Raw genomic sequence first — 24045 nt, 5'->3', positions numbered from 1 at the left:
CTATTAATAAGAAGAAATAAATGCCTCCATACAGCTCTTCCCAGCTTACTCTCCCCCTGCAAGCCTATTAACTGGGAAGTCAAATTAGAATCATAAACTTGTGTAATGAAGAAAGCTAATAAATTTCAAAGGAGTGATAAATAAGAAAGAAAACCACTTTACAATACCACTACAACAGAGTAACAACTGATTCAAGTAAAAGTCATCAATGAATACTAAGACCCTGAGTACTTATTATTTACTAATTTACCTTTTAAATGGTGAAATCCGGTGGGATCTACCTAAAGTAAGTTTGAACTTAATGTACATCATCAATAAGACAAATGACATCATGTGCCATGCATAGGATGTACCAAGAACTCATAACCAATGGAGTATTCCAGCTAAGAATAGCTAACCTGAATCTAATTATGAGGAAATAATCAGACAAATACAAACTGATACACATTCTGCCAGATGACTGTCCTGGACTTTTCAAAAATGTCAATATGATGGAAGAAAAAGAAGCTGGAGGAACTGTTCCAGATTAAAGGAGACTAAAGTGATATAACAATTAAATGCAATTCATTAAAACAAAATAAACAGATATAAAGGACATTATAGGCTGATATCTGAGTATGAATACTATATTAATATTAAATTCATTATATTTGGCTATGTGGACTATTGCCTTATTAGGATATACAAGATGAAGAATATAAAAGGAAAGTCACATGATCTCTGTAAGTAACTCACAGTTTAGCAAAAATAATAATACAATATGTGAATGAATGTATAAAGACTAAAGGATAAACAAAAAGTGGCAAACTGTCAAGGTTAAGGATATACGGTTACTCAGTATATTATTCTTACAACTTTTCTGCAGATTTTCCAATTTAAAAACTTGTGGGGGAGGTTGTTTACTGAGCATGAAATCTGGACAAAGAATATAGATAATTCATGTATGTAATGAAAACATTTGTCTAATTAAAAAAATAACTGCACCAGAAATCGTTTCATTCTTGGGCTTAAAATGGCACATTCCCTTGAATTTAGATGATCACTGGTGACACACCTTTAATAAGGCTACATTTTCTATGAGTCCATTAAGACTGTCATTTGCTACAATCTCCAGTATTTAAATATGTCAGAACTAACAACTGGTTCATGTCAGATCTTTCAAAACAGAAAGCATCTTTAATTCATCACATGTTAATTTACTTGAGATACTGCAGTTTAATTCTCTTAGAAAACATTTCTTTCCAAGTTTTGTTTAATGAGACTACTGTCATCACTGCTTGAGAAGAAACTTTTATTTTTGTCATTATGTACCACTTTCACTAACATCTCAGCTATATTCAGAAGAATGAATGAAATTCGTCACACGATCAAGGTACAGAGAAGGGTATCCTAGACAGAATAAATAGGAAAAGGAGAGATAGAAGGCACAGCTAGTTTAAGCAATAAAGAGTATAGTATGGATGAAATATGAAAGACTGGAGAACAAGGTAACAGCATTGTGTATCACACTAAAGCTTTAATTTTCTTGCCTCAAACTGCAGGTCTCAAGCCACTGGGTCAAGAAATCAATTTAGTAGGTCACAATCTGTTTGTTTGTTTGTTTGTTTGTTTGTTTGTTTGAATACTGAAGTGAACTAGAGAAGAACAGAACAGTAAAAAGAGTGCAACCAAGGTAGTAAGAGTAAGTACTGTTTCATTAACTTTTGTTTCTTATGTATGTTTGTTTTATGTATGTGCTGAGTCACACACGTAAATTCTATTTCTTTTGGTGAGTCATGGTTAAAATTAGGTTTGAAAGCCATTACTCTGTTACACAAAAGGATACTCATGGAATCATCTCAAGAGAGTGTACAGTACAATTTGTCTTTACAAAATCATCCTGGAAGTAATATAAAGCAGTTTTTCAAACTGCTGGGGATCTCAAATTCAGTTTAGTTACTCTCTACTAGTATGCTTTTTTTAAAGTAGAATAGAGTTAAAAAGAAAATAGAAAGTGTCACAGATAGTAATTTTTAAAAGGGTATTTTTCATTAAATTTTGTTTCTTTTTTTTGGTATTTACACACATGCAAGTTGTGTCACAATGTACAACAAATTTCTTAATTTTAACTTGGACAAAATAAGAAAATTTTGAAAATCACTGATAAAGAGAACTATTAATTGGCAGAGAAAGAGATTAGGGACAGGGAAAAAATTAACAGACTATGCCAGAAGAAGGAAAGAGAAAATAAGGATCTGAAACCACAGGAGATTAAAAAAAAAAAAGTTAAGATTCTAAAGCAACTTAGGAAGTAGAAAAGAAACATCACAGTAAACAATTACATTGGAATGCAGAAAGGAGAAAAAGAAATGCAAGTTGACTAAAATTTAAAAGACCAAAAAAAAAGTTTTGAAAAGTTAAGTAGAAGATTGCATTCTGTGGAATTCACATACCTACAAGTCAATGCACAAGTTCCTTATGGTATTTAAAGTATAGCGAGATGTATCTGTGAGCTATTACATTTCAACTTTTCCTCTATTGTACTCACAGGCCCCATGCCAAGTAATACCACTTTCATAAAAATTAATACTAGTTTATTAAAAGGCACTATTTCTCCACAGCACTCTAAGACTTTGTATCATTTCTGACACTGTAATGTTAAATGTTATTTTATCAAATTACATAGAACAGGTCCCTAAAACACAGTGTCAAAATAAAAGTATCAGGTATTTTCTATTCACTTTCATAATTATTGCAAAAATGGCTTCATGATGAAAACATTCTGAGGATAATATTCAGGAATTCTAGTATTAACTAGAGGATGCTAGTTAATCCTCTAGTCCCTTAACCAGTCCCCTGTCAATGTGAGATCTGTATTCCTTTTTTCTTAATTCCATGAAAAACTAAGTTTGTGTAACGACTAACAGCAAATATTAAACCACAGTTATCTCATCTTAGATTGCTAGCAGTGACAAATGTAGAAAACTCTAATAGGATTCCGAAGAACTACTGAAAACTAATTTAATTTCTCTTACCATCACCTTACCACTGCTGTCTGCCGTAAGTAAACAAGTACAGTACTAACTCCACTCTAGATACCTACATCAGTTTTCTTAGTCAAGGAGAAACTAAAAGGCAGTAAAATATTCCTAAGGCCTCATGTAGTCACTATTTAATCCAGTGATTAGGAATTTCCCCTAAATGCATGCTAATCTAAAATCCAATGATACAGATAAGTAACCAAGCTCACTACATATAATGTGATAGGTGAATTTACAGTCACTTAAGTGAGATAATACGTAGAAGAATCTCTATAAAATTTGTTGCTCAATAAATAAGGAAGCTAATAATGATTTACTTCAAAAAAAAAAAAAAAGGTGATGAATGAAGGCTCAATGGGCTCAAGATACTGATTCCTGAAAGTATGCTGGTAAACTGGAAGTTAATAGGGTTAACTCAACGTTTCTGAACACTTATTCAGAAGAAGACATTTTCTCACCATCTTATAAACAATAGAAGAATTCTAAGAGCACTGACCAATATTAAAAGCAGAAAAAAGCTAAAATAGGAACTAATTATGCCACTGAATGTGATCTTACTAAGTACCTTCAATTATAACTTGCCAATTACCCATCTTAAGTCAGAACTAGGTGAAAGTGATTATCAGTACAACCTTCATAAGTATACTTCATGGTATAATTAGAAATTTTTTCAAAATCAATCAATAGCATAGACATTGAGAAAAAAATGTTCTTAAAAGTGTGATCAAATCTGGCATTTTTTCTGTTGTTAAGAGGTAAAATCACAAAATAAAATGAGAAAATGAGATGACTTTTAAAAGAAGATTAAAAATCTGTAAAAAAGAAAAAAAAGGCCTATTATTGCTTCCCATTCAAATTTAAGGATGTATTTATTTAAACATCCATAAGTAAATGGATGTTTTATACATATACATGCATAAAATAAATTTAAAAATTAACAGCTACCTTTAGCAATATAAAGTATTTCTTTCTTTGTATTTTCCAACAGGCTCCAAATTTTCTACAGTAGTAAACATATATTAATCATACTTAGGGAACAAAGTGATTTTCAAAAATTATACAGAAGACAAAATGTCAAACATACAATAAAAATTCACCCATTATACTAAGAACCAAGAAAATCACCACCTGGATGAGAAAAAGATAACCAACAGATGCAAAAACTGATATGAATTAGATATTGTAATTATCTGACAAAGATTTTAAAGCAGCCATCATAAACATCAATCAATTACAAATTCTCTTGAAACAGACAAAATCTAAGCCACGAAATAGAAATTATTAAAAAAAAAAAACCCAACAAATGGGAAATTACAGAACTGAAAATTACAGTAAGAAAGATAACCAAAAACTTATTGGATGGGCTCAATTGTAGGTATTACAGAGAACAGAGTTAGTGAACTTAAGGGTAGATCAACAGAACCTACCCAATCTGAATAAAAAAGAGAAAAATCTTTGAATCTTCTCTTTGAAAAAAACTAACAACGTCTCATAGATAGATAGGACAATAACAAAAGATGGAAGTCCATATCATTAGATTCCCATAAAGAAAAGGGAAAGACTGGAGTTGAGGAATACTCAATAAATGGCTGAAAAATTTCAATTAAAGAGAAAGACTTAAACCTACAGATTCAAGTAAGCAAACCACAAACAAGTAAAGCCACAGAAATTACAGCATGACATTCACATCTAAAAACAAAGTCAAAGCAAAATCTTGAAAGCAACCACATAGAAAACATGCGTTACCTTACACAGGAGCACCAACTCAAGTGACAGCAGATTTCTCATCCAAAACCACAAATGCCAGAAGAAAGTAACAAAAAAAATTTTCAAGAGCTGGAATAAAAGAACTGTCAACCATGAATTCTGTATCTGTCAAAATTATCTTTCAGGAATGAAGGGGAAATAAAGACACAGCAGATAAATAAAAACTAAAAGAATCTGTCACTAGCAGATATATCCTTCAATAATGGCTAAGCAAATTCTTCAAGTGATAAAAAGAAGACTCTTGGAGCATTAAGAAAGAAAGAACAATGGAAAAAGCAAAAATATGGGTAAGTTACACTAGACTCAACAGACTACACTTCTACTCAAGAAGTTTTAAAATCATAACAAATGAATGAAATAAAAATTGTAGAGGCAAAAAATTAAGTAAGTTGAAGTTCATGAAAATTAAAAAACCTCTATAACATCAAAAGACACTATCAATAGAATGAAAAGGCAATCCCCAAGTACAGGAGAAAATATTCGCAAACCATTTATCCAAAAAAGGACTGATATCCAGAATATATCAAGAACTCCTACAACTCTACAAAAACAAACAACCTGATTAAAAAATTAACCAATAATCTGAATAGACAATTGTCTAAAAAAGATACACAAACAGCCAATAATTACATGAAAAGATGCTCAACACCACTATTTATCAGGAAAATGCAAGTCAAATGAGATATCATTTCACACCTGTTAGAATAGTTTTTACCAAAAAAGAAAAAAAAAAGCCAGAAAACACAAGTAATGGTGAGGTTATGTAGCAGTTAGAACCCTAATGCATTCCTTAGACTATAAAATGGTATAGCCATTATTGAAAATGGTATGGCAATTCCTCAAAAACTTAAACACTGAATTACCATTATGATTCAACAATTCCACTTCTAGGTATACCCCTAAAATGAAAGCTGTGATTCAAACAGATATTTATACACTATGTTCAAGCAGCATTATTCACAACAGTCAAAAAGTGGAAGCAATCCATGTATCCATTGATGAATAAACAGATAAACAAAATGTGGGGTAAGTATTCAGCTTTAAAAAGAAACTTGCAACAAATCCTACAACACAGATAAATCTTGAAGACATTATGGTAAATAAAATAAGCCAGTTGCAGAAAATATTCTATAATTCCATTTATATGAGGTACTTAGAGTAGTTCTCAAAATTCATAAAAACAGAAAATAAAATAGTGGTTGCCAGGGACTGAGGAAAAGAGGAATGGAGAGGAAGTATTTATTGAGTACAGAATTTCAGTTGGGGAAGATGGAAAAGTTCTGGCAATAGATGGTGGTAAGGGTTGAACAATGTGAGTGTACTTTATGCCATGGAACTATACACCTAAAAATAATTAAAATGCTAAGTTTCACAGCTAAACCTTTGAAAAAAATTAATAAAACTTATAAAGCTTTAGCAAGACTGACAAAACAAAAAGGAGATAAGACACAAATTCAAGTATCAGGAATAAAAGAGAATATCACTAAATATCCTACAGCCATTTAAAGGGTAATTAGGAAATATTACAAACAACTTTCTGCTGCTATGTTAGACAAATAAGAAATGAATCAATTCTTCAACAAACCACATACTACAAGAATTCAATGAACATAAATAAAATGTATAACCCTATAACCATTAAAAAATGAATTCATAATTTTAAAATCTCCAAAAAAATAAACCCAAGCTGAGATGTTTTCACTGGAGAATTGTACCAAATATTAATACCAAAATGTCACAAATTCTTCCAAAGAATAGAAGAGAAGGAACATGTCCTACCTCTTACAATGAGGCCAGTATTACTCAAATACTGAAACAAGACAGAAGTATCACAAGAAAGTTAGACTTTCATCTCTCATGAACTTAGACACAAAAATTCTCAACATATAACACCTGAGTTCAGTAATGCTTGAAAAACATTATACACCATAACCTAATGAGATTTATTCCAGGTATGCAAGGATGCTGCAACATTAAAATATATATATATAATCTACCATATCAACATGCTAAATAAAAAAAATACATAAATGGACCTAGAACCATTTGAAAATATCCAGCACACATTCATGGTAAAAAATTCACTGTAAACTATGAAGAGAGGTGATCTACCTCAACCTAAAGACGATCTAGCCACTCTCCCCTCCAAAAAGCCTACAGTTAACATCATATTTAATTATGAAATGCATTTAAATCCTTTCCACCTCAGACAAGAAACAAAGCAAGGATGTCTGCTCTAACCATTCTCATCCAATATAGTCCTAGAAGTCCTAGCCACTGTTAATATAACAAACAACAGCAACAAAAAGAACTAAAAGGCATACAGATTAGGAAGAAAGCAAACTGTCCCTATTTACAGTTGACATGATTATCTATGTAGAAAACCCCAATGAATCTGTAAGTTTCTTAGGGCTAAAAGATAAGTTTAGACAAGGTCACAAGATGTAAGACCAACATACAAAAATCATTCAGCATTTCTATTTACTAACAATGAACATACAAAAACTGAGATTAAAAACACAACAACATTTACAAAATTGCTCCAAAGGAAACAAAAGAATTAAGTATAAATTCAATAAAAGCTGTACAGGATCAAAATACTAAGAATTACAGAATGCTGATTAAAGTAATCAAGGAAGACCTAAATAAATGGAGATATATACCACATCAACATAATAAAGATGTCAGTTCTCCCAAAACTATCTATAGGTATGATCCAATTCCTATGAAAATTTCAACAAAGTTTTTGTAGACATGGACAAGCTTGTTCTAAAATTTTTATGTGACGATATAAGCCTTAGAATAGCTAAAACTATACTAAAAAGTGAGAAGACTCACTCTATCCAATGTTAAGGCTTGCTAAGTAGCTACAGCTATCAAGAGTACATTAGCAGACGGAGGATATATTATCAATAGAACACAATAAAGAACTAGAAGTAAACCCATACATACGTGCCCAATTTTTTTTTTACGAAAGTGCAAAAGCAATTTAATGGAAAAAAAGATATTTGCCTTTTTAAAAATTGGTGCTAGAGCAACTGGATATCCCTAGGCAAAAATATAACCTTCATTTTAAATCATACCTTTTATAAAAACAAAATCAAAATGGATCATGGACTTAACTGTAAAACATAAAATTATAAAACTTTTGGAAACAATCACAAGAGAAAAATCTTTGAGACCTACACTAGATAAAGAATTCTTAGACTTAACTTTAAAAGCAGAATATTTTTAAACCTTTTTTTATTGAGTTATAGTCATTTTACAATGTTGTGTCAAATTAAAAGCACAATTTATAAAAGAAAATATTAATAAATTAAGCCTCACAAAATTTTAAAACTTTTGTTCTTTCAAAGACCCTGTTAAGAGGAGAAATGGACAAGCTACAGAATGGGAGAAAATATCTGCAAACCACATATCAAACAAAGGACTAATATTTAGAATACATAAAGAACTCTCAAAACTCTAATGAAAAACAAACAATCCTACTGGAAAATGGGCAAAAGAGATAAACAGACAATTCACCCAAAAGGATATACAGATAGCAAATTAGGATATAAAAATATTTTCATCGTCGTCATTTTGAAAAATGCAAATTAAAATCACAATGAAGTATCACTAGACAGCTATGACAGTAGCTAAAATTAAAAATGGTGACTAGTGAGGACATAGAGAATCAAGATCATTCCTGCATTATTAGTGAGAATGTAAAAAGATAGTCATTCTAGAAAACAGATTGGCAATTTCTTATAAAACAACATGCAATTACCACACAATCCAGCAGTTTCACTCTTGGGCATTTATCTGACTGCAATGAAAACTTATGTCCACACAAAAACATAAACACAAATGCACATAGCAAGTTTTTTTTTCATAATGGCCCAAACTGGAAATTATCCAAATGTTGTCCAGAGAGCGAATGATCAAACAAATTGTAGTACATCCATATCATGGAACACTACTCAGCAACCAAAAGGCACCTTTGTTCCTATTGATATACTCAACAACTTGGATGAATCTTGAGGGGACTGTGCTGAGTAACAACTGCTATCCCCAAAGGTTACATAACTATATAATTCCAATTAAAGAATCTTTCTGAAATGAGAAAATAAAGAACAGATTACTGGCCACCAGGAGTTAGAGATGGAGGAAAGTGGGTTTGGTTATAAAAGGACATCACAAAGGATCCTAGTAATAATAAAACTCTTCTGTATCTTTACTGTGGTTATGATTACACAAATCTACACATATGATAAAACTGCACAGATTTAAATGCACACCACACACAGAGTGTATGTAGAACAGTGAAATCTGAATAAGATAAGTAAATTATATCAGTGAAATTGCTTCCTAGTTGTGTTACCACCAGATGTTGCCACTGAGGAAAAATGAAGATCATATCTCTGTATTATTTCTTGCAACTAAATATGAATCTACAATTACGTCAAAATAAGTTTAATTTGAAAAATCTGAGTGATATGTCAGTATTTAGGTAGAGATGCTGTTCTGCTACTATACAAAGATCTTAACTGTGAACACAGTCTGGTGGGTTATACTTACAAAGAAGTCTTAAAAGAGTTGAAAGGGATCTCTAGTCTTTCCCTTAGCTAGAGACAGACACATAAGAGAAAAAGATTTGAAAAATAACACGAATGTTATGCAATGAACACAGAGTAAATACAGAAAGTCTGCTGGAGTAATGTCTCTCCCATAGGTGAGACATTTCTACATCTACCACCCACGGTCCTGTGTAGGATATTTTCATACTATAATAATCAGACATGCATGTAAGTGCTTTCAATCTTTCAACACTGGTATACCCAAAAGAGGAGCTATAAGTCACTAATTCATAAAAAAAGAAGGTAAAGTATAAGGAAAGTTTTTCTTTCCTACAGTGAAAAAGAGGAAATAAGAATGAAGATCCTGTTTCTCAAGTAGTAAATGTGCATTTAATCTGCTCCAAAATCATCCAAAGCTCAGTGTATTAGTCAGCTCAGGATGTCATAACAAAACTCCATAAACTAGATGGCTTTAAGTAATAGCAATTTATTTTCTCACAGTTCTGAAGTCTGAGTCCATTAAAGTGCCAAAGAGCTGGTTTCTAGTGAAGCGTCTCTCCTTGGCTTGGAGATGGCCACCTTCTCATCATGAACTCATGTGACCTATTTTCTCTGTGCACGTGCACTCCTGTTTGTTTCCTCCTCTTCTTATAAGAACACCAGCCCTACTGAATTATGAATCCACCCTTATGACCCCATTTAACCTTGATTACTTTCCTAAATGTCCTATCTCCATATACAGCCACACCGGCAGTCAGGGCTTCAACCTACGAATTGTGGAGAGACATAATTCAGTCTGTAACACCTAGTGGCTAGTCAGCCCTGCAGTAAGCTAAGTTTTCTATGGGTGCACATACCTATGTGTGTACTGAACGTACTGGAAGGGGCAAGGCAAAGGAACAAGTGTAGTATTTGCATTAGAATTCTAGTTCTATTAAATTTCTCAGCAACAACAAAATGTGGATAATATCTATTCTCACTGTGTTATTTGTAAGAATCAAATGAGATAACCTATATAAAGTGCCTAGAATATAGTACACGATTACTCAATAATGGTCCTCTGCCTTTCCATTTCCTCCCCAAAATAATTATATTACTCAAGTCTAAAAAAATATCTGAAAACTCATGAGAACTGGATTCTGTCCCACTTCTACCACCACTCAGTGATGTGACCTTAAATTAAGCAAGCCATTCTACCTGACTCTGCTTTTGCACCTGGGCAATGAGAGTTTCCTCTGTCAGCAAAACACCATGTGTCTATACATATCACTCTTATGATTATACAGTAGTCCTCTCTTATCCTAAGGGGATACATTCCAAGACTCCTAGGCATGCCTAAAACCTCAAATTAGTACTGAATCCCATACACAGATACCTAGGATAAAATTTAATTTATAAATTAGGCACAGTAAGAGATTACCAATAATAATAAAGCAATTATAACAATATACTGTAATGAAACTTATGTGAATGTAGTTTCTCTCTCAAAATACCTTATTGTACAAATGTAATGCCTTTTCTATACTCACTAAGCACTATTACACATTGTATTCTTAACTTTTGCAGTTTGAGGTGCAACACCAAAACTGTTACGAATTTCTTTTTCCTTCTTTACAATTTCACAGATAGATTTGTTCTTACCATAGACCTTAGCAACCTTAGCATATGATTTTTTTTCATTCTTTATTAAGTCAAGAATTTGACTTAATAGAAATCAACAGAAATAAAGAAAATCACCTTTTCACTTAAAGTAAGCATTTTATAGCTTCCTTCTGGCAATGTCCTAATTGCCAACATTACTACTCTTGCACTTTGGAGCCACTATTAAGTAAAATAAGGGTTACTCGTACACAAGCACTGTGATACTGTGACAGTCGATCTGACAACCAAGACAGGACTACTAAGTGATGGCAGGATACACTGGACAAAGAGATAATTCGTGTCTGGGCAGGATGGATCACACTACTTTGAAAGGCATACAATTTTGAAAACTTATGAATTGCTCATTTCTGGATTTTCCATTTAATATTTTTGGACCATGGTTGACCAAGAGTAACTAAAATTGTGGAAAGTGAAGTGGTGAATAAGGGGGAACTACTATAACATCAAACACTGATGCTACAAATGCTAATCAAATTTTCTATAAAGCTTTAGTAAAAAAGAATTATGGTATAAAATTTTATTATCACTTTTCCATATACTTTCATTCTTTCAACTCTTTCAAAACTATCCTAACTTGAAAAATGTATTTGTACAATATGTCAGAAGATTCATTTTATCATCCTGTTTCTCTATCATTAATGTCTTATTGCCCAACTAGATTGTATATTCTTTTTTATTTCTTTTTGTCCCCCATAATGGTAATTGTTTTACTCACAAAATCATGTAATCACTGAAACACCTAAAATACTCTAAATCCTATTGATATGTAATTAGATATATGGGGAAGATATTAGTAAATTTTACCTGGTAACAACTAATTTTTATTTAGCCCACAACTGAAATGTACTGCAGATGATTTCAAGATAACACACTTAGCCTACATACATTTACATATTTAAACAATGAGCAATAACCAACATCTATATTCAATAATTGCTTTAAAATTAATAACGGCGGTCAGAAGCAAAATCTATTGTGGGGATATCGGAATCACTTGATGAAAGACAACTTACCATGTAGGCCCTAGGGAAAACCCTGAAAGTACTTGTCCTTTCTCCATGTCCTCCCTCACCACAGTATTCTAGTAATATTTGATATTTACATGTAAATGAATAATACATGCAGTAGGCAGTTACTTTCATGCCCCCAATAAATGTCACTCTCAGTATTGGTGCCCTGGTATAGTTCACTCTCACACTAAATCTGGTCTGAGTCATGTGATTAGCACTGGCCATTGGAACATTAGCAAACATGAAAACATAGAGGCCTACTAAGTGTTGGGATGGTGAGGCTTGTCCTCCTGGAACATTTCCTCATGGAACCCATCTGCCATGCTGTGAAGAAGTTCAAGCTAATGAAATAGGCTGGGAGGTTGGGGAGGGTGGGAATGGGAGACAGACATGGACACACACACAGATGCTCAGCTATCCACCAGCTGGGCCAGCCATCTCAGCTGAGGTACCAGATTTACGAGTTAAAAAGCTACCTTGGACTTTACAGCAAACAGATAACACATGGAGCAGTCTCCATCAAGCCCTGCCCAAATTTTAGAATCAAGAGCAAATAAATGTTTCAGCAACTAAGTTTTGGAATGAAGCAATACATAGCTACAATACATGTAAACCAATTAGAACAGTTTCTGTTAGGTAGTAAGCAACTAGAAAATGTCAGTAGTAATAATCCTTACTAGTAGTAATCATTGTAAGTTCCATCACAGCCTCCCTACCCCCTACCCCAGGGTACTGTATGGAGTATTTGAGCTGTTCTTAAAGGCATTCTCTCATTTCCCTAATGGCCAGTAAACTGATAGGGACTAAAGCAACCAAAAGATCTCTTCATTTTCTTTCTTCTTCACCGCTTTTTTTTTTTTTTTTTTTTTTGGTCTCTGTCAATAACGTTTGCCTCGTTTTCCTAGAGTGGCTAATCAATGATCCAGACCAATTCGAGCCTTTGGTTGTGCTCTGTATTCTCAGTAACTATAAGCACCCCATTCAACCTACCCCAGGTCACAGGTAAATAATTAAGAGTTCAGTAGGAAAGACTCTGCACTAGAGGTCAAAAGGTTATACTCATTAATTCGTAATTCTTTTTTACCTGACAGAATCATTAGGCACAGGGCATAGGAACCAATTACCTCTTGTTCAGAATAAATTAAGCAGCATGCAAAACATACCTGCTATTTTTTCCTCTGCGACTTTACTGATTCTGATTATATAAATATCGTTATTATTTTAACCCATGTTTGTTCAAACTTCACTCATGATATTTATCTTAAGATAGCCTGAATCACAGTAATAGGTTTACTTAATTTCCCACTACATCTAAAACTCTCCCAGAAGAGAGACTTATTGAGAAAAGCGGCATCTTACTCATTGTTGTATCCATCAAATAAGCACCTACTACATTGCTCTACTACTCACAGAAATACAGTAAAAAATATCTGGTCCTAGTCAGCAACCACTTTGTATTTAACTAATCTTTGCAATTCTCACTCCCATTTTTATGAAGAACTAATGACTCAGTCAAAGTTATAATGCAATTACTGACAAAGTTAATGAATGCTACACGTCCTAACATTAACATTTAACAATTATTTGACTCAATTAAGAATGATTTTATTTTTATAGAAACAACTAGATGACTTTTAAGGAAAAGAAAGGTATTATTTACATTCCTTAATTCTTTTTCCTTCAAGTTTCAGGCTTAAGAAGCCTGCAATTTAGGTCCAGGGTAAGATCTAGTTAGGCCAGATGCCAGGCAAGTAACATCAAAGGCAAAGCAGGCCTGGTGGAGACTACAGATAACCGTAGGGCTCAGAAATGACCTAAATGGGGGCAACCACTACTCGGCTCCAGAAATCTATCTTAAGCAGGAACAGCAATCAGGTAGAGCCAAGTCCTGTGATTTCTCAAGTGATGCTAGAAATTGAGACTTCTTCAGACTGGGATTTCAAAATGTAGAATAGATAAACAAGATTATACTGCATAGCACAGGGAAATATATACAAGATCTTGTGGTAGCTCACAGCAAAAAAAAATGTGACAATGAATATATGTATGTTCATGTATAACTGAAAAATTGTGCTCTACACTGGAATTTGACACAACATTGTAAAATGACTATTACTCAATAAAAAAAGTTAAAAAAAAGAATATGAAAACGAATATATGTACACTCATGTATGACTGAAGCATTGTGCTGAAAAAAAAAAAAAAAGAAATTGAGACTTCTTAAACATGACATTTTCCTATTTTTAAATGGCGGCAACTAATCACTAAATGCTCCAAATATACTAGGAGCAAGCAATATATATATATCTGTTGGGAGGATTCAGGCCAAGAGCCTCCTGCTACTGCAGGTTCATTGTTAAAAATCTCTATATATAATTGAAGGTGGACTAAGGGAACAATAGCCTTTACCATCACCCCTTACCTCTGGGAAGAGAGGGAAGAAATAATTAGGACCATGAAAAGCAGCTCCGGAATAGTACAGGGAGTACCAGTGACCAACTCCTTTAATTTAACCTCTCTCAAAAAAGAAATTTGTTAGCAGTTTTATATACAGACCCTTTTGTAACATTAAAATATATAGGGAGATTTTTCTTTCTAGAATTTTTTCCTCAAAATTTGCAAAAAAAAAAAAAAAAAGGAGAATATTCAAATAAATATATGAGTTAAAATTACACAAACTTTTCTGGCCTTAACCAAACTAATGAAAATGCTCAGTAATAAACATGAGACTAACGATTCACCATGCACACAGAAAAACAAGATGCAAAATACTAACAGTGTTATTATATTTGTACTGGTGTATCTACATATTGTCACTTGACTCTCTTGTGACCAACAGCACCAAACTAGCTGGACACAATGTTGAACTCTGTGACCAGGAAACCCTGGTCTATCTAACAAACCACTGTGGACTCCATCCTCTGATCTGAACCTCCTTAGTATCAACAACTAAGGTAACCAGTCACTAGTAGTCAAGTATTCATTTAGTCCAAAAACATTTCTTCAATAGTTTTATGAAAGACCTGACATTATTTAATCAAGTTAAGGTTTTCCCTTTTATTTAAAAATAAAAATTTATATAAAATATTAGAATTTCATCTCCAAACCTGCTTAACCTGCTAGAAGTTAAAATAAAAATTTTAATATAATTAATTATGGCAGATAGGCCTTCAGAATTCAAAACATTCTCTAAAGTAGCTACTAGTAACCGAGTTCCTATAGCTAGAAAATTAGTTGCCAATTTAATGACAATAAAATTATAGTACTGTTATTTGGGGAGACTATTAATTTATTGAACACTTACTACATGCCAGGTACTGTGCTGCATACATTCAGGGTTCTCTTTAAACTTTAAAAACGACAGTATGAGGGAGACACCATTATCATCCCCATTTTACAGATGGGGAAACTGACCTTTCCAAGATCACACAGCTAGTAAGTAGCAGAGTCAGGATTCCAACCCAAATCTTGTCTAACTTCAGAATTTGCTCGCTTAACCACTACACTGTATTGCCTCCAGTGACTCTGGGTTGATATCTAAGATAAAGAAAAGAGGGAAATTTATATTTCTCAGTGGCAAATTTTAAAAATATAGTAGAAATGGAGGACACTTTTTAAAACAAACAACTCTCCTATATATAATCATACAAATATTATTTCTATTCCCAAATACATGTAATAATGATTAAAATCTCACACAATGGACTTTTCACAAACAATTTTTCCTATGTATTCATTCATGTTTATTATTTAAAAGTTAATGGGAACACTAAGTATTTTCTGCTCAATTTTGCTGTGAACCTAAATCTGCTCTACAAAACAAATTAAGAAAAAACAGAATTGCAATATATTAAATATGCCTAATTCAATTTAGTTATGAACTGGCATAAGACTATATTCTTTCGGTATGAAAAGTTGCACTTTGTCATAACCACAGGGCCCTTAATACTTAACTGATTTTTTCAGAAAGGCTTTAAGGTGTGTAAATAGTACTGTAAAAGTTGAATTTTTAACACTCTCAGAAGACCTTCAAGTCTGCAATATATAGGCATGAAATAAGTTGAAATAAAATTAGACAAAAAGAACTGAATTCAGAATGAACACCACAAAAGGAACACAACACCCCTACAGCTGACATAAACAAGCCTAACTTTACTTTTCCATCAAAAGATGTAGCCTTAAGTCAAAAATGTCCTAATTCGTTAAGTCTTTTCTAAATCTTCCAAAGAAGCTTATCCAAAAACTAAACAAAAATCTTTCTATTGTCTAGAGTGATTGTCAACATAGGAAACAAATCATTTTTCCTGATACTCAGCAAGGTTGTAAAAATTCTAAAGGTCAATTAAAACAGATATGAAGGAACTATTAAACAAGTTTTCCCTGCTATTACCGCTTCCCATCAACATTTTCCTCTCATCAAGGTCCACCTTTATGAACACACACCTAAGTTCACTTAGGAAGAGCACAGCGGGAGGTTCTATATATAGAAAAGTCATTTGTCCTACCTATTCTGCAGAAGACTGTCAAAATTAATTTTCAAATAGAATGCTGTATGGTCACCAATAAAAAGTGCTGAAGGGAAGCACACTATTAATTTTGTTTTGCGCCAGTATTTTACTTAAAAAGTTTCAACTATAAAAGAATTACACTAATATTAAATGGGAATTCTACCACACAAGTTACAGATAATGTTAGAGTATGGGCCCTTAATCACACCTGAAATTCATTGAACTCCTTTTCTTGCTTGCTGACCCACGTTTTCAAAAGTGATCCAAAGACTTCGGCAACGCTGATTTCAATAGGCAGAAGTTAGGATTTGCAGGGCAGCAAAAACAAAGCATTCTGACCAATGCATGTTTCAAGTGATATTAGTATACTCATTCAAATACTTGTATTCAAAGCTCCTCACTAATTATCTGGCTTCAACAGGGAACACGACCAGATTAATACAGACTGCGGCTGCCTTGGTAGCTGCAAACTCAGCTGAATCCCAGGACGCCACCCCAATTTGGAAGGGGCAGAACCATATCCGGTTCTCACTGGATACACATTTTCTCATGCTTCCCATCTTTAAAACTTTACATCTTCCCAGAGGAGCAATAAAGATACAAAGACGCCAAGGAGTATGCCTGTAGGGAAGATGAGTGATCAAATTAAATCCCTACGCACGGAACCTTAAGCTTCAAAACTTTTCGTAACGAATCACAGCTGAAAAACGAGACATGTTTTCTCACTTCTCTCCGGGAGTCAGCTTCCCCCAAACAGTGGTTTTGACTTACTGGTTAGTTGGAGGAGCGGTCAGCGGGATAGCCACCTCTTCCTCCTCGTATTCTGGTCCATCCAGAGAGTCACCTTCGTCCACTGTTCCCAGGCCCGCGCCCAAAGCGGGCAGCTGAGGAGGCGGCGGCAGAGGAGGGAATCCGCCGCCTGCCCCGAAGGTCTCAGCAGGCAACGAAGTGGTCCCCTTGGTGAGAGCCATCTCCCCGCCGGGTCCAGCGGCGGCAGCACCGGCCACGCCAGCAGCAGCACCTCCCCCTGACAGTCCGGCTCCCCCCAGTGCCCCCGCCACAGACCCGGGTCCCAGGAACCCTGACCCCAAACCGGCTCCGCCACCCAGAGTCCCGGCCACTTCAGCCTCCGCCAGCCCAGGATAGGGGGCGGCGGCGGCCACAGGCAAGGCCGCGGGTATCTTCACCCGACACACCGCCGGATAGGCACTCGAGCCCGCGGCCCCGCCGCCTCCGGCTGCCCCGGCGGTGACCGGGCCGCCCTCCTCACTGCCGGTCCCGGCCGCCATCATGTTGAAGCCCGCTCTGCTCTGCCCTACCCTGCCCGCCCGGGAGCCCCGGGGGCCACCAGGCCCCGGCTCCGAGCCGCCCCACCCAGGCGCGTCCCCCCTTCAGCTCCCCAGGCGGAGGAAACAACAACAAAAGGAGAGAGCCCGCCGCCGCGCCCCCTCTTCGGGCCACAGCCCAGGCTCGGGAGCTACCCGGGTTACGGGAAGAGAAGTGGGCAAAAAACCCAGCGCCTGCACAAACGCCGCCCAAACCTTCACCTCACACACCCACACTCACGCACACACACATGCACAGAAGCGAAAAATTTCCTGGCTGCACTAAAGAGGAAGGGAAGCACAGGGGAAGCGGCTGGGGCGGCTGCCGCTCCTTCAGCCACCGCCGCCGCCGCCGCCGCCACCGCTTCTTCACCACCCCAGTTCCGGCCACCCCCACCGCAGCCACCGCCGGTGCCGCTGCTGGGGCTGGGGCCACTGCAGCCGCTTCATCCTCCACGGGGCTGAGAAGGGAGGGGTGGGGAGAAAAGAGGAAGGGGGGCGGGGTAGCTGGGAAATCAACTGAACGCTCCCAACCTGGAGCGCTCAGTGAAAACGACGAGAGAGAAAGGAAGGCGGGGCACGGGAGGAGGAGCGGAGGGAAGGAAGGGCGGGGGAGGAGGAGGGGAGGGCAGCTTCTGCGCAGGCGCGTCCCCGGCGCGGGGGTGGGAGGGCTGGGCCTGGAGGAGGAAAAGGAAGAGTCGGGAGGGAAGGAAGCGGCGGGAACGCGCGGTGCGCGGCCGCGCTCGCTGTCCTGCTGCGGGCGGAGCGCGTGGCGGCGCGGCAGCTTCTCCCGTCGGTGTCGTGGGCGGCGGCGCGCGCCTGCCTCACTGGGCTTTGTTTGATGGGCCAGTGGGGCAGAGGAGAAAAGGAGTGGGTTCCGAGCACGCGGCTTCTCGGCGCGGTGAAAATAGGAGAGACGGGAGAGACAAGGCGGGGTTGGAGAGGAAGGACCGGGAAAGGAAGATGCGGCGAAGCCTATTCCCTGCTTCCTGACCGGTAGAATAAACACCCTTGGCCGCCGGCGCAGAAACTAGTTGGCCGTTGGGGTGGGGGTTGGAGGGGGTACGTTGCATAATATAAATTACTATATGCATATAGCAAAATAAAAGATAAAATGAAAAAATTTTTACTAGGTTCTGAACCTCAAAGAAAACGAAATGGATAATGGGGGGGGGTCATGTGGGGAGGGCTAAAAATTTTGGTAGAAGCTGGTTGTGAAGTCAGATTTCTACGACTATACGCTTTCTTCACCCATCCTCTCCCTCTATTCTTTTTCCTTCTCTCTCTGTCACACACACACACACAAAACCTGTGCCACTACATGTCTGTTGGGTACTAATGTGTGGAGAGGAAGGGTGCCTCAGACGACACTAATGAACTCACTTTCTTCCTCGTTCATATACAAAACGCGGCAGGTCAAGCTCCCCCATGCACATGTGAACGTACAGGCACTTTCAACAGGCAAATCAAGATGGTCCCAAGGTGTCAGTTACAATTCTGTATGATTTCAAAAATTACCAATAAACTGAAATTTCTCCCTTAATATAGCCAAAGAGAATGGGTTTTGTTTTGCCTTTTAAACTGGAATATATAAACATAGGTGGAGGAACCATTACCATTTTTTTTTGAAATTCCACTATCTGTAATTTGCCCTTTTGGATTCGTATATTGTTATTATCTTTTTGTAGTTGTTTGGGTTTTTTTAGGGCGGAAGGGGAAGTAATTAGTTTTTTTTTAATAGAGGTAGTGGGAATTGAACCCAAGACCTCGTGCGTGCTAAGCATGCACTATACCACTGAGCTGTACCCATTCCCTTCATATATTGTTTTTATCTTTTAAATTTTCCCAGGAGGAATCTCACATTAGTTACCATTAAATATTGTTCTTTGAGATCAAAATTTTCTCTGCTAAGGATGGAAAAACCAACAAGAAGCACACTGAGGATGGGAAGGGGCTGTAACAGAGGCCAAGGGAAAAAGGAAAAGACCAGTAAAAGAGGTGGCAATGTGGATGCAAGACATTTTCTTTACTTTAGACGTTTCCCTTTACCTATTTGCCAAATCAGTGACAAACTTAATTAGCAGTAATCCTGAGGACTCCTTCATTGGGCTTATCTCTCATGCAATATATTGCCTGGGTGAGTGAAGATGGACTGACTAGTGGCAAGATTGGTCTCAGACCAGCAGTATCCTAGGAACTTGTTAGAAATGCAGATTCTGGGACCCCACCCTAGAACCTCTGAGTCAGAAGCTGCTATAATCTATGTTTTATTGAGACCTTCAAGTTTGCACATTTAAGTTTAAGAACCACTATAATAGGGTAAGTACAGTACGTAAATAACAAAAAGGTATCTAACACCGTCATCAGCCTTTGAATGTAGGACACTGGACTGGCCAGTAATCACCCTCTCTTGGTCTCTTGGTTGTCACCAATCTTCTCTAAGTGCTCACACACCATAGGTGTTCTGCTGAGGTTCCAGGTCAGGCTTGCTACTCTAATTTGCAGAATTACCTCCTTCCCCTTTTTTCAAAATTCTTTAGCACCTAAAGACCAATATGGAGTACAGTCCAACACCAATTGCATACTGAGTTATATTTTTTTCTAGTTACTATACAAGTATACTGCAGATATAACCTGTGGTCTATCCTACTGCCTAGCCCAGTGCTAGGCATCCTTGCCAACGGCCTTGAACAGATCACCATTCTTTTAACAAATACTGTATTATTAGATCAGCTCACATCTTTAGATATCAAGTGCTGAAATAGTGGAAAAGATCTATGTCTATTTGTATAACAACCGAATATCAGTATCTTACATTATATTCAATCTTCATCAGAAGAGATTATCACATATTTTTGATGAGATATTTTCAAAAGTTTTGCATATTCCTTTTGTTGGACAGATATAGGCTTTGATCTTTACTACCCTTTGTTTTTTCCTTAATCGCAAATCAGTGACTTTTAATTTTTTCCAAAAGGGCTAAATGTTTCTATTTTCTTAATTTTTGTCTATTGCCTTTTTTCCCTACTCACCTTGACCTTCTCGTCTCTCATTTATAGTCTCTGTAGTCTCATGGTTTTTTTTCCTGCTAATTTCTCTCTCAATTTCTGCTTCTGTGTTTCCCTTTCCTTTTCTTCCAAGCCACTGAATTTCCCAACATAGACATACTCCTTAAAGTTTCAGAAGTCAAAAACTGAAGAACATTTTTTTTAAATCGTGAAATATCTACTTGGAGAGAGGTATCTCAGGGTTTCTGCAGGGACTAGTGTTAGCTGTGGTGTTATGTAACATCAGTTAACAAAGGGAAGTAAACAGTCTGTTAATTAAATTCACAGATAATATTAAACAGGAGGCACTGAAGAACGGAACAATATTCAAAAGAAAAGAGGAGAATTCAAAATAGATTTTACTTTTAATAAAACAATCTTTGATATCTGTGATTTTAAAAAGTTACCTGCAGATGTGGAATTAAACATAATATTTAATGATGAATTAATAAAAAATGCTGAGCAAAGACTTGAGGGTGAAAAGGATCTGAACACTTAAATTTTAAAAAATGAATTAGGCTTATTCTGATTTTATTGGAAACTCAAATATGAATGTAACACATTCCAAAATATCTTGCAGTTTTGATACCTCAATATATGAAAAGGTAACTCTGAGTCAGTAATACAATTTTAGAGAAACTCAAGGAATTTAGAGCAAATATATGAGTAGTTTCTGAGAGGAAGACAAAGCAAGAAGGAATAAAGCCTGTAATTGTGTTTCATGCCCTTAAACATACTCAGGTAAACAAATAGGCTTTGAGTTTATCTAAACAGTGTCAAAATGTTTCATTTACCCTAAAATTTTGAAAGAAAACCTTACTTCTAACCTCTAAAATCCCTATTTCATTTGTTGACCTCATCTTAAAATCCTTAAAAGCACAAATTTCCTTGATAGGGAGATATTTTGAAAAATAACATTGAGGAGATACAGGTTAAAGGAAATTATTTTGATGAAAAATTAAATAGCTCTGCAGAAATTACAGTATGTGGTATAGTATGTAAATAAGATTGATGAAAATTATAAATCCCATGGAGAAATTAAAGAATAGTACGATCTGAGGCTATAAAATAAACTTCAGAGAAAATTATCAGGAGCCCTCTTAAAACATTTAAACATATACATGGTTAAAGGAGCTTAAGATCAGTTGGATCTAAATATTCCCTCTCTTGAATTAAGAGTAGAAAATCATCTTTATTTTTTATTATTTAGTTAATGTTTATTCTTCTGTCTTTATTTTGCTGATTTTTCACTGTTCTTTGTCAGAAATATTCCCCCTTCATCATTTCTAGTCTGTTTTTCTTTGCCTACTAGTTTCCTCTAACTAGGAACATTTCCATTTTTCCTTTCTGTACCTTGGTTCCTTTACATGATGGTGCCCCATGCTAGAAGTAAAAGAAAAAAGGAAGTAGAATGGTTTCAGGGCAAGGGAAATGGAGGACTCAGGGTGGGTAGGACTCTGGTCCCCGTTTTCCTCATAATTACACTCCCATTCTTTGCCTCAGTCAGCGACAATTTAAACACCACCTGAAGTAGTCATGGAATCCAAGTAACCTTTGGCCTCTTCACCTTAGGAATCTTGCAAAGTCTCTTTTACAGGTTGCTTTCTCGGATCTATCTGAGAATCTCTCAGTAACCTATTCATCTCTAAATTTAGTTAGTACATCCATACACAACCCTCTTTAATAGTCTTTAAGACAACTATACAGTTAAAGGGTTAAATAGAGCCTTGAGAAACTTACAGATAAAATAAGGTAAGAGTTTTAAGTACATCAGAAGCCACTTTGAGTAATGTAACTTTACTAAACTAAAACTACCTTTCTAAGCTATTTCTAACTATAATTTTTTTTAATTCACATTTTAAGAACTCAATTTCACCTGTTATCTTAACACAACTTTTTAATTTTTTAACTTTCTCTTCATTCTTTATCAAGTTGGGAAAATAACAATAAAATATGACACGTAGTATAGCAGTAATTTCCAGATTCCTGGGTTTTACAGACAATTAAATCTTCCGCAAAAATTGAGATACTACTGAATTATGAACTTTGTGAAGAGGGGAATGTTTTGTTGTTATTAACTACCATTTCCTACCACTATTTCATTAAAGGGAGGAACATTTCAAGACAGAAATAGTGAAAGAACGGTGGCGGTGGGGAGAGGGAGTAGGGTGCAGGGAGAGAGGAAGGAAGTGAGAGAGGGAAAAAACAAAAAGAAAAGGGAAGGAAATAATTCCAGGGAAAATGCAGTCATTTGAATTGCATAAATTTAGCTCCATGAAAAATACATGCTATGTTGTGTCCGTCCTTTTTACATGAATTTATTAAAAATTGGCATTGGTTTGCAGACCAGGTATCCTAGTTTGGGTTTCCACAGAAGCAGACTCTGAAACTAGAACTTGAATGTTAGTTTGTTTACTTGGGAGGCAATCCCAGGAAATTTCAGTAGGACAGTAGGGAAGGGAAGGAAGTTAATACAGGATGCGTTAATGAGCAGGTTACTGCTAAGAGCAACTGGGGCGCAATCCACCTGTGAGCTCTGGGAGATAGCACAGAATCGCCCTGAGAGTTGTCATACCTGACTGACAAGGAAACTGTTTTTTGGGTTTGTTTTGTTTTTTTTTTTTTTTTGCCTTGAGTTCCCATCTGTCATTGGTTGAGGGCTGCTTCTGAAAGCATCTCTTCACCAACACCTCCCAACTGCCTTCTGGGCAGGCTGAGCATCTCCCACGGCTGGAGAAAGCCCTCAGGAAGAGAGTAACTGGTGTTTGTAGTGAGAGACCGCTGCCTGGACAGAACAGGTGAATGCCAAGGCAGTATGGGCTTCGCATTGACAGAACCTACTACACCAGGGTTTGAGGAATCCCGTGATGAAGAATTCATTTCTGTTAAATGTAGGTACTTTGGGGTTTTGTTATACTTGAGCCATTGTATATTTAACGTAGCCTCTGTGACCTAACTAAGGCTGTTTAGCACAAATGGCTAAGAAAGGTATTCAGTGTTAATCATGGTGTGGCTAGGATGAGAACTGTCATTTCCCAGTCATGCGTACTATCGCTGGAGCACTGCTGATCAGAGGACGTGCTTTCTAAAACTATTTTTTGCTTGATTCCAAATATATATTCTGTCTTTTTCTTAAACATGTATTGT

General features: G+C 36.3%; 1 protein-coding gene across 1 annotated transcript in view; it reads right to left on the bottom strand.

Annotated features, from left to right (window-relative positions):
• Positions 1-18437, bottom strand: part of RASA1 (RAS p21 protein activator 1) — a 96859-nt gene extending 78422 nt beyond the window's left edge. The window contains exon 1 of the mRNA XM_006187957.3: positions 17298-18437. Coding sequence (XP_006188019.3) covers positions 17298-17818 — 521 coding nt within the window. The 5' untranslated portion in view covers positions 17819-18437. The remainder of the gene's footprint in view (positions 1-17297) is intronic.
• Between the last annotated feature and the right edge of the window lie 5608 nt (positions 18438-24045).

This window comes from Camelus ferus, chromosome 3 (genome assembly GCF_009834535.1).
Source record: "Camelus ferus isolate YT-003-E chromosome 3, BCGSAC_Cfer_1.0, whole genome shotgun sequence".
Taxonomy (NCBI): Eukaryota; Metazoa; Chordata; class Mammalia; order Artiodactyla; family Camelidae; genus Camelus; species Camelus ferus.
The sequence above is the reverse complement of the archived record's forward strand: the minus strand, read 5'-3'. Positions and strand labels throughout refer to the sequence as shown.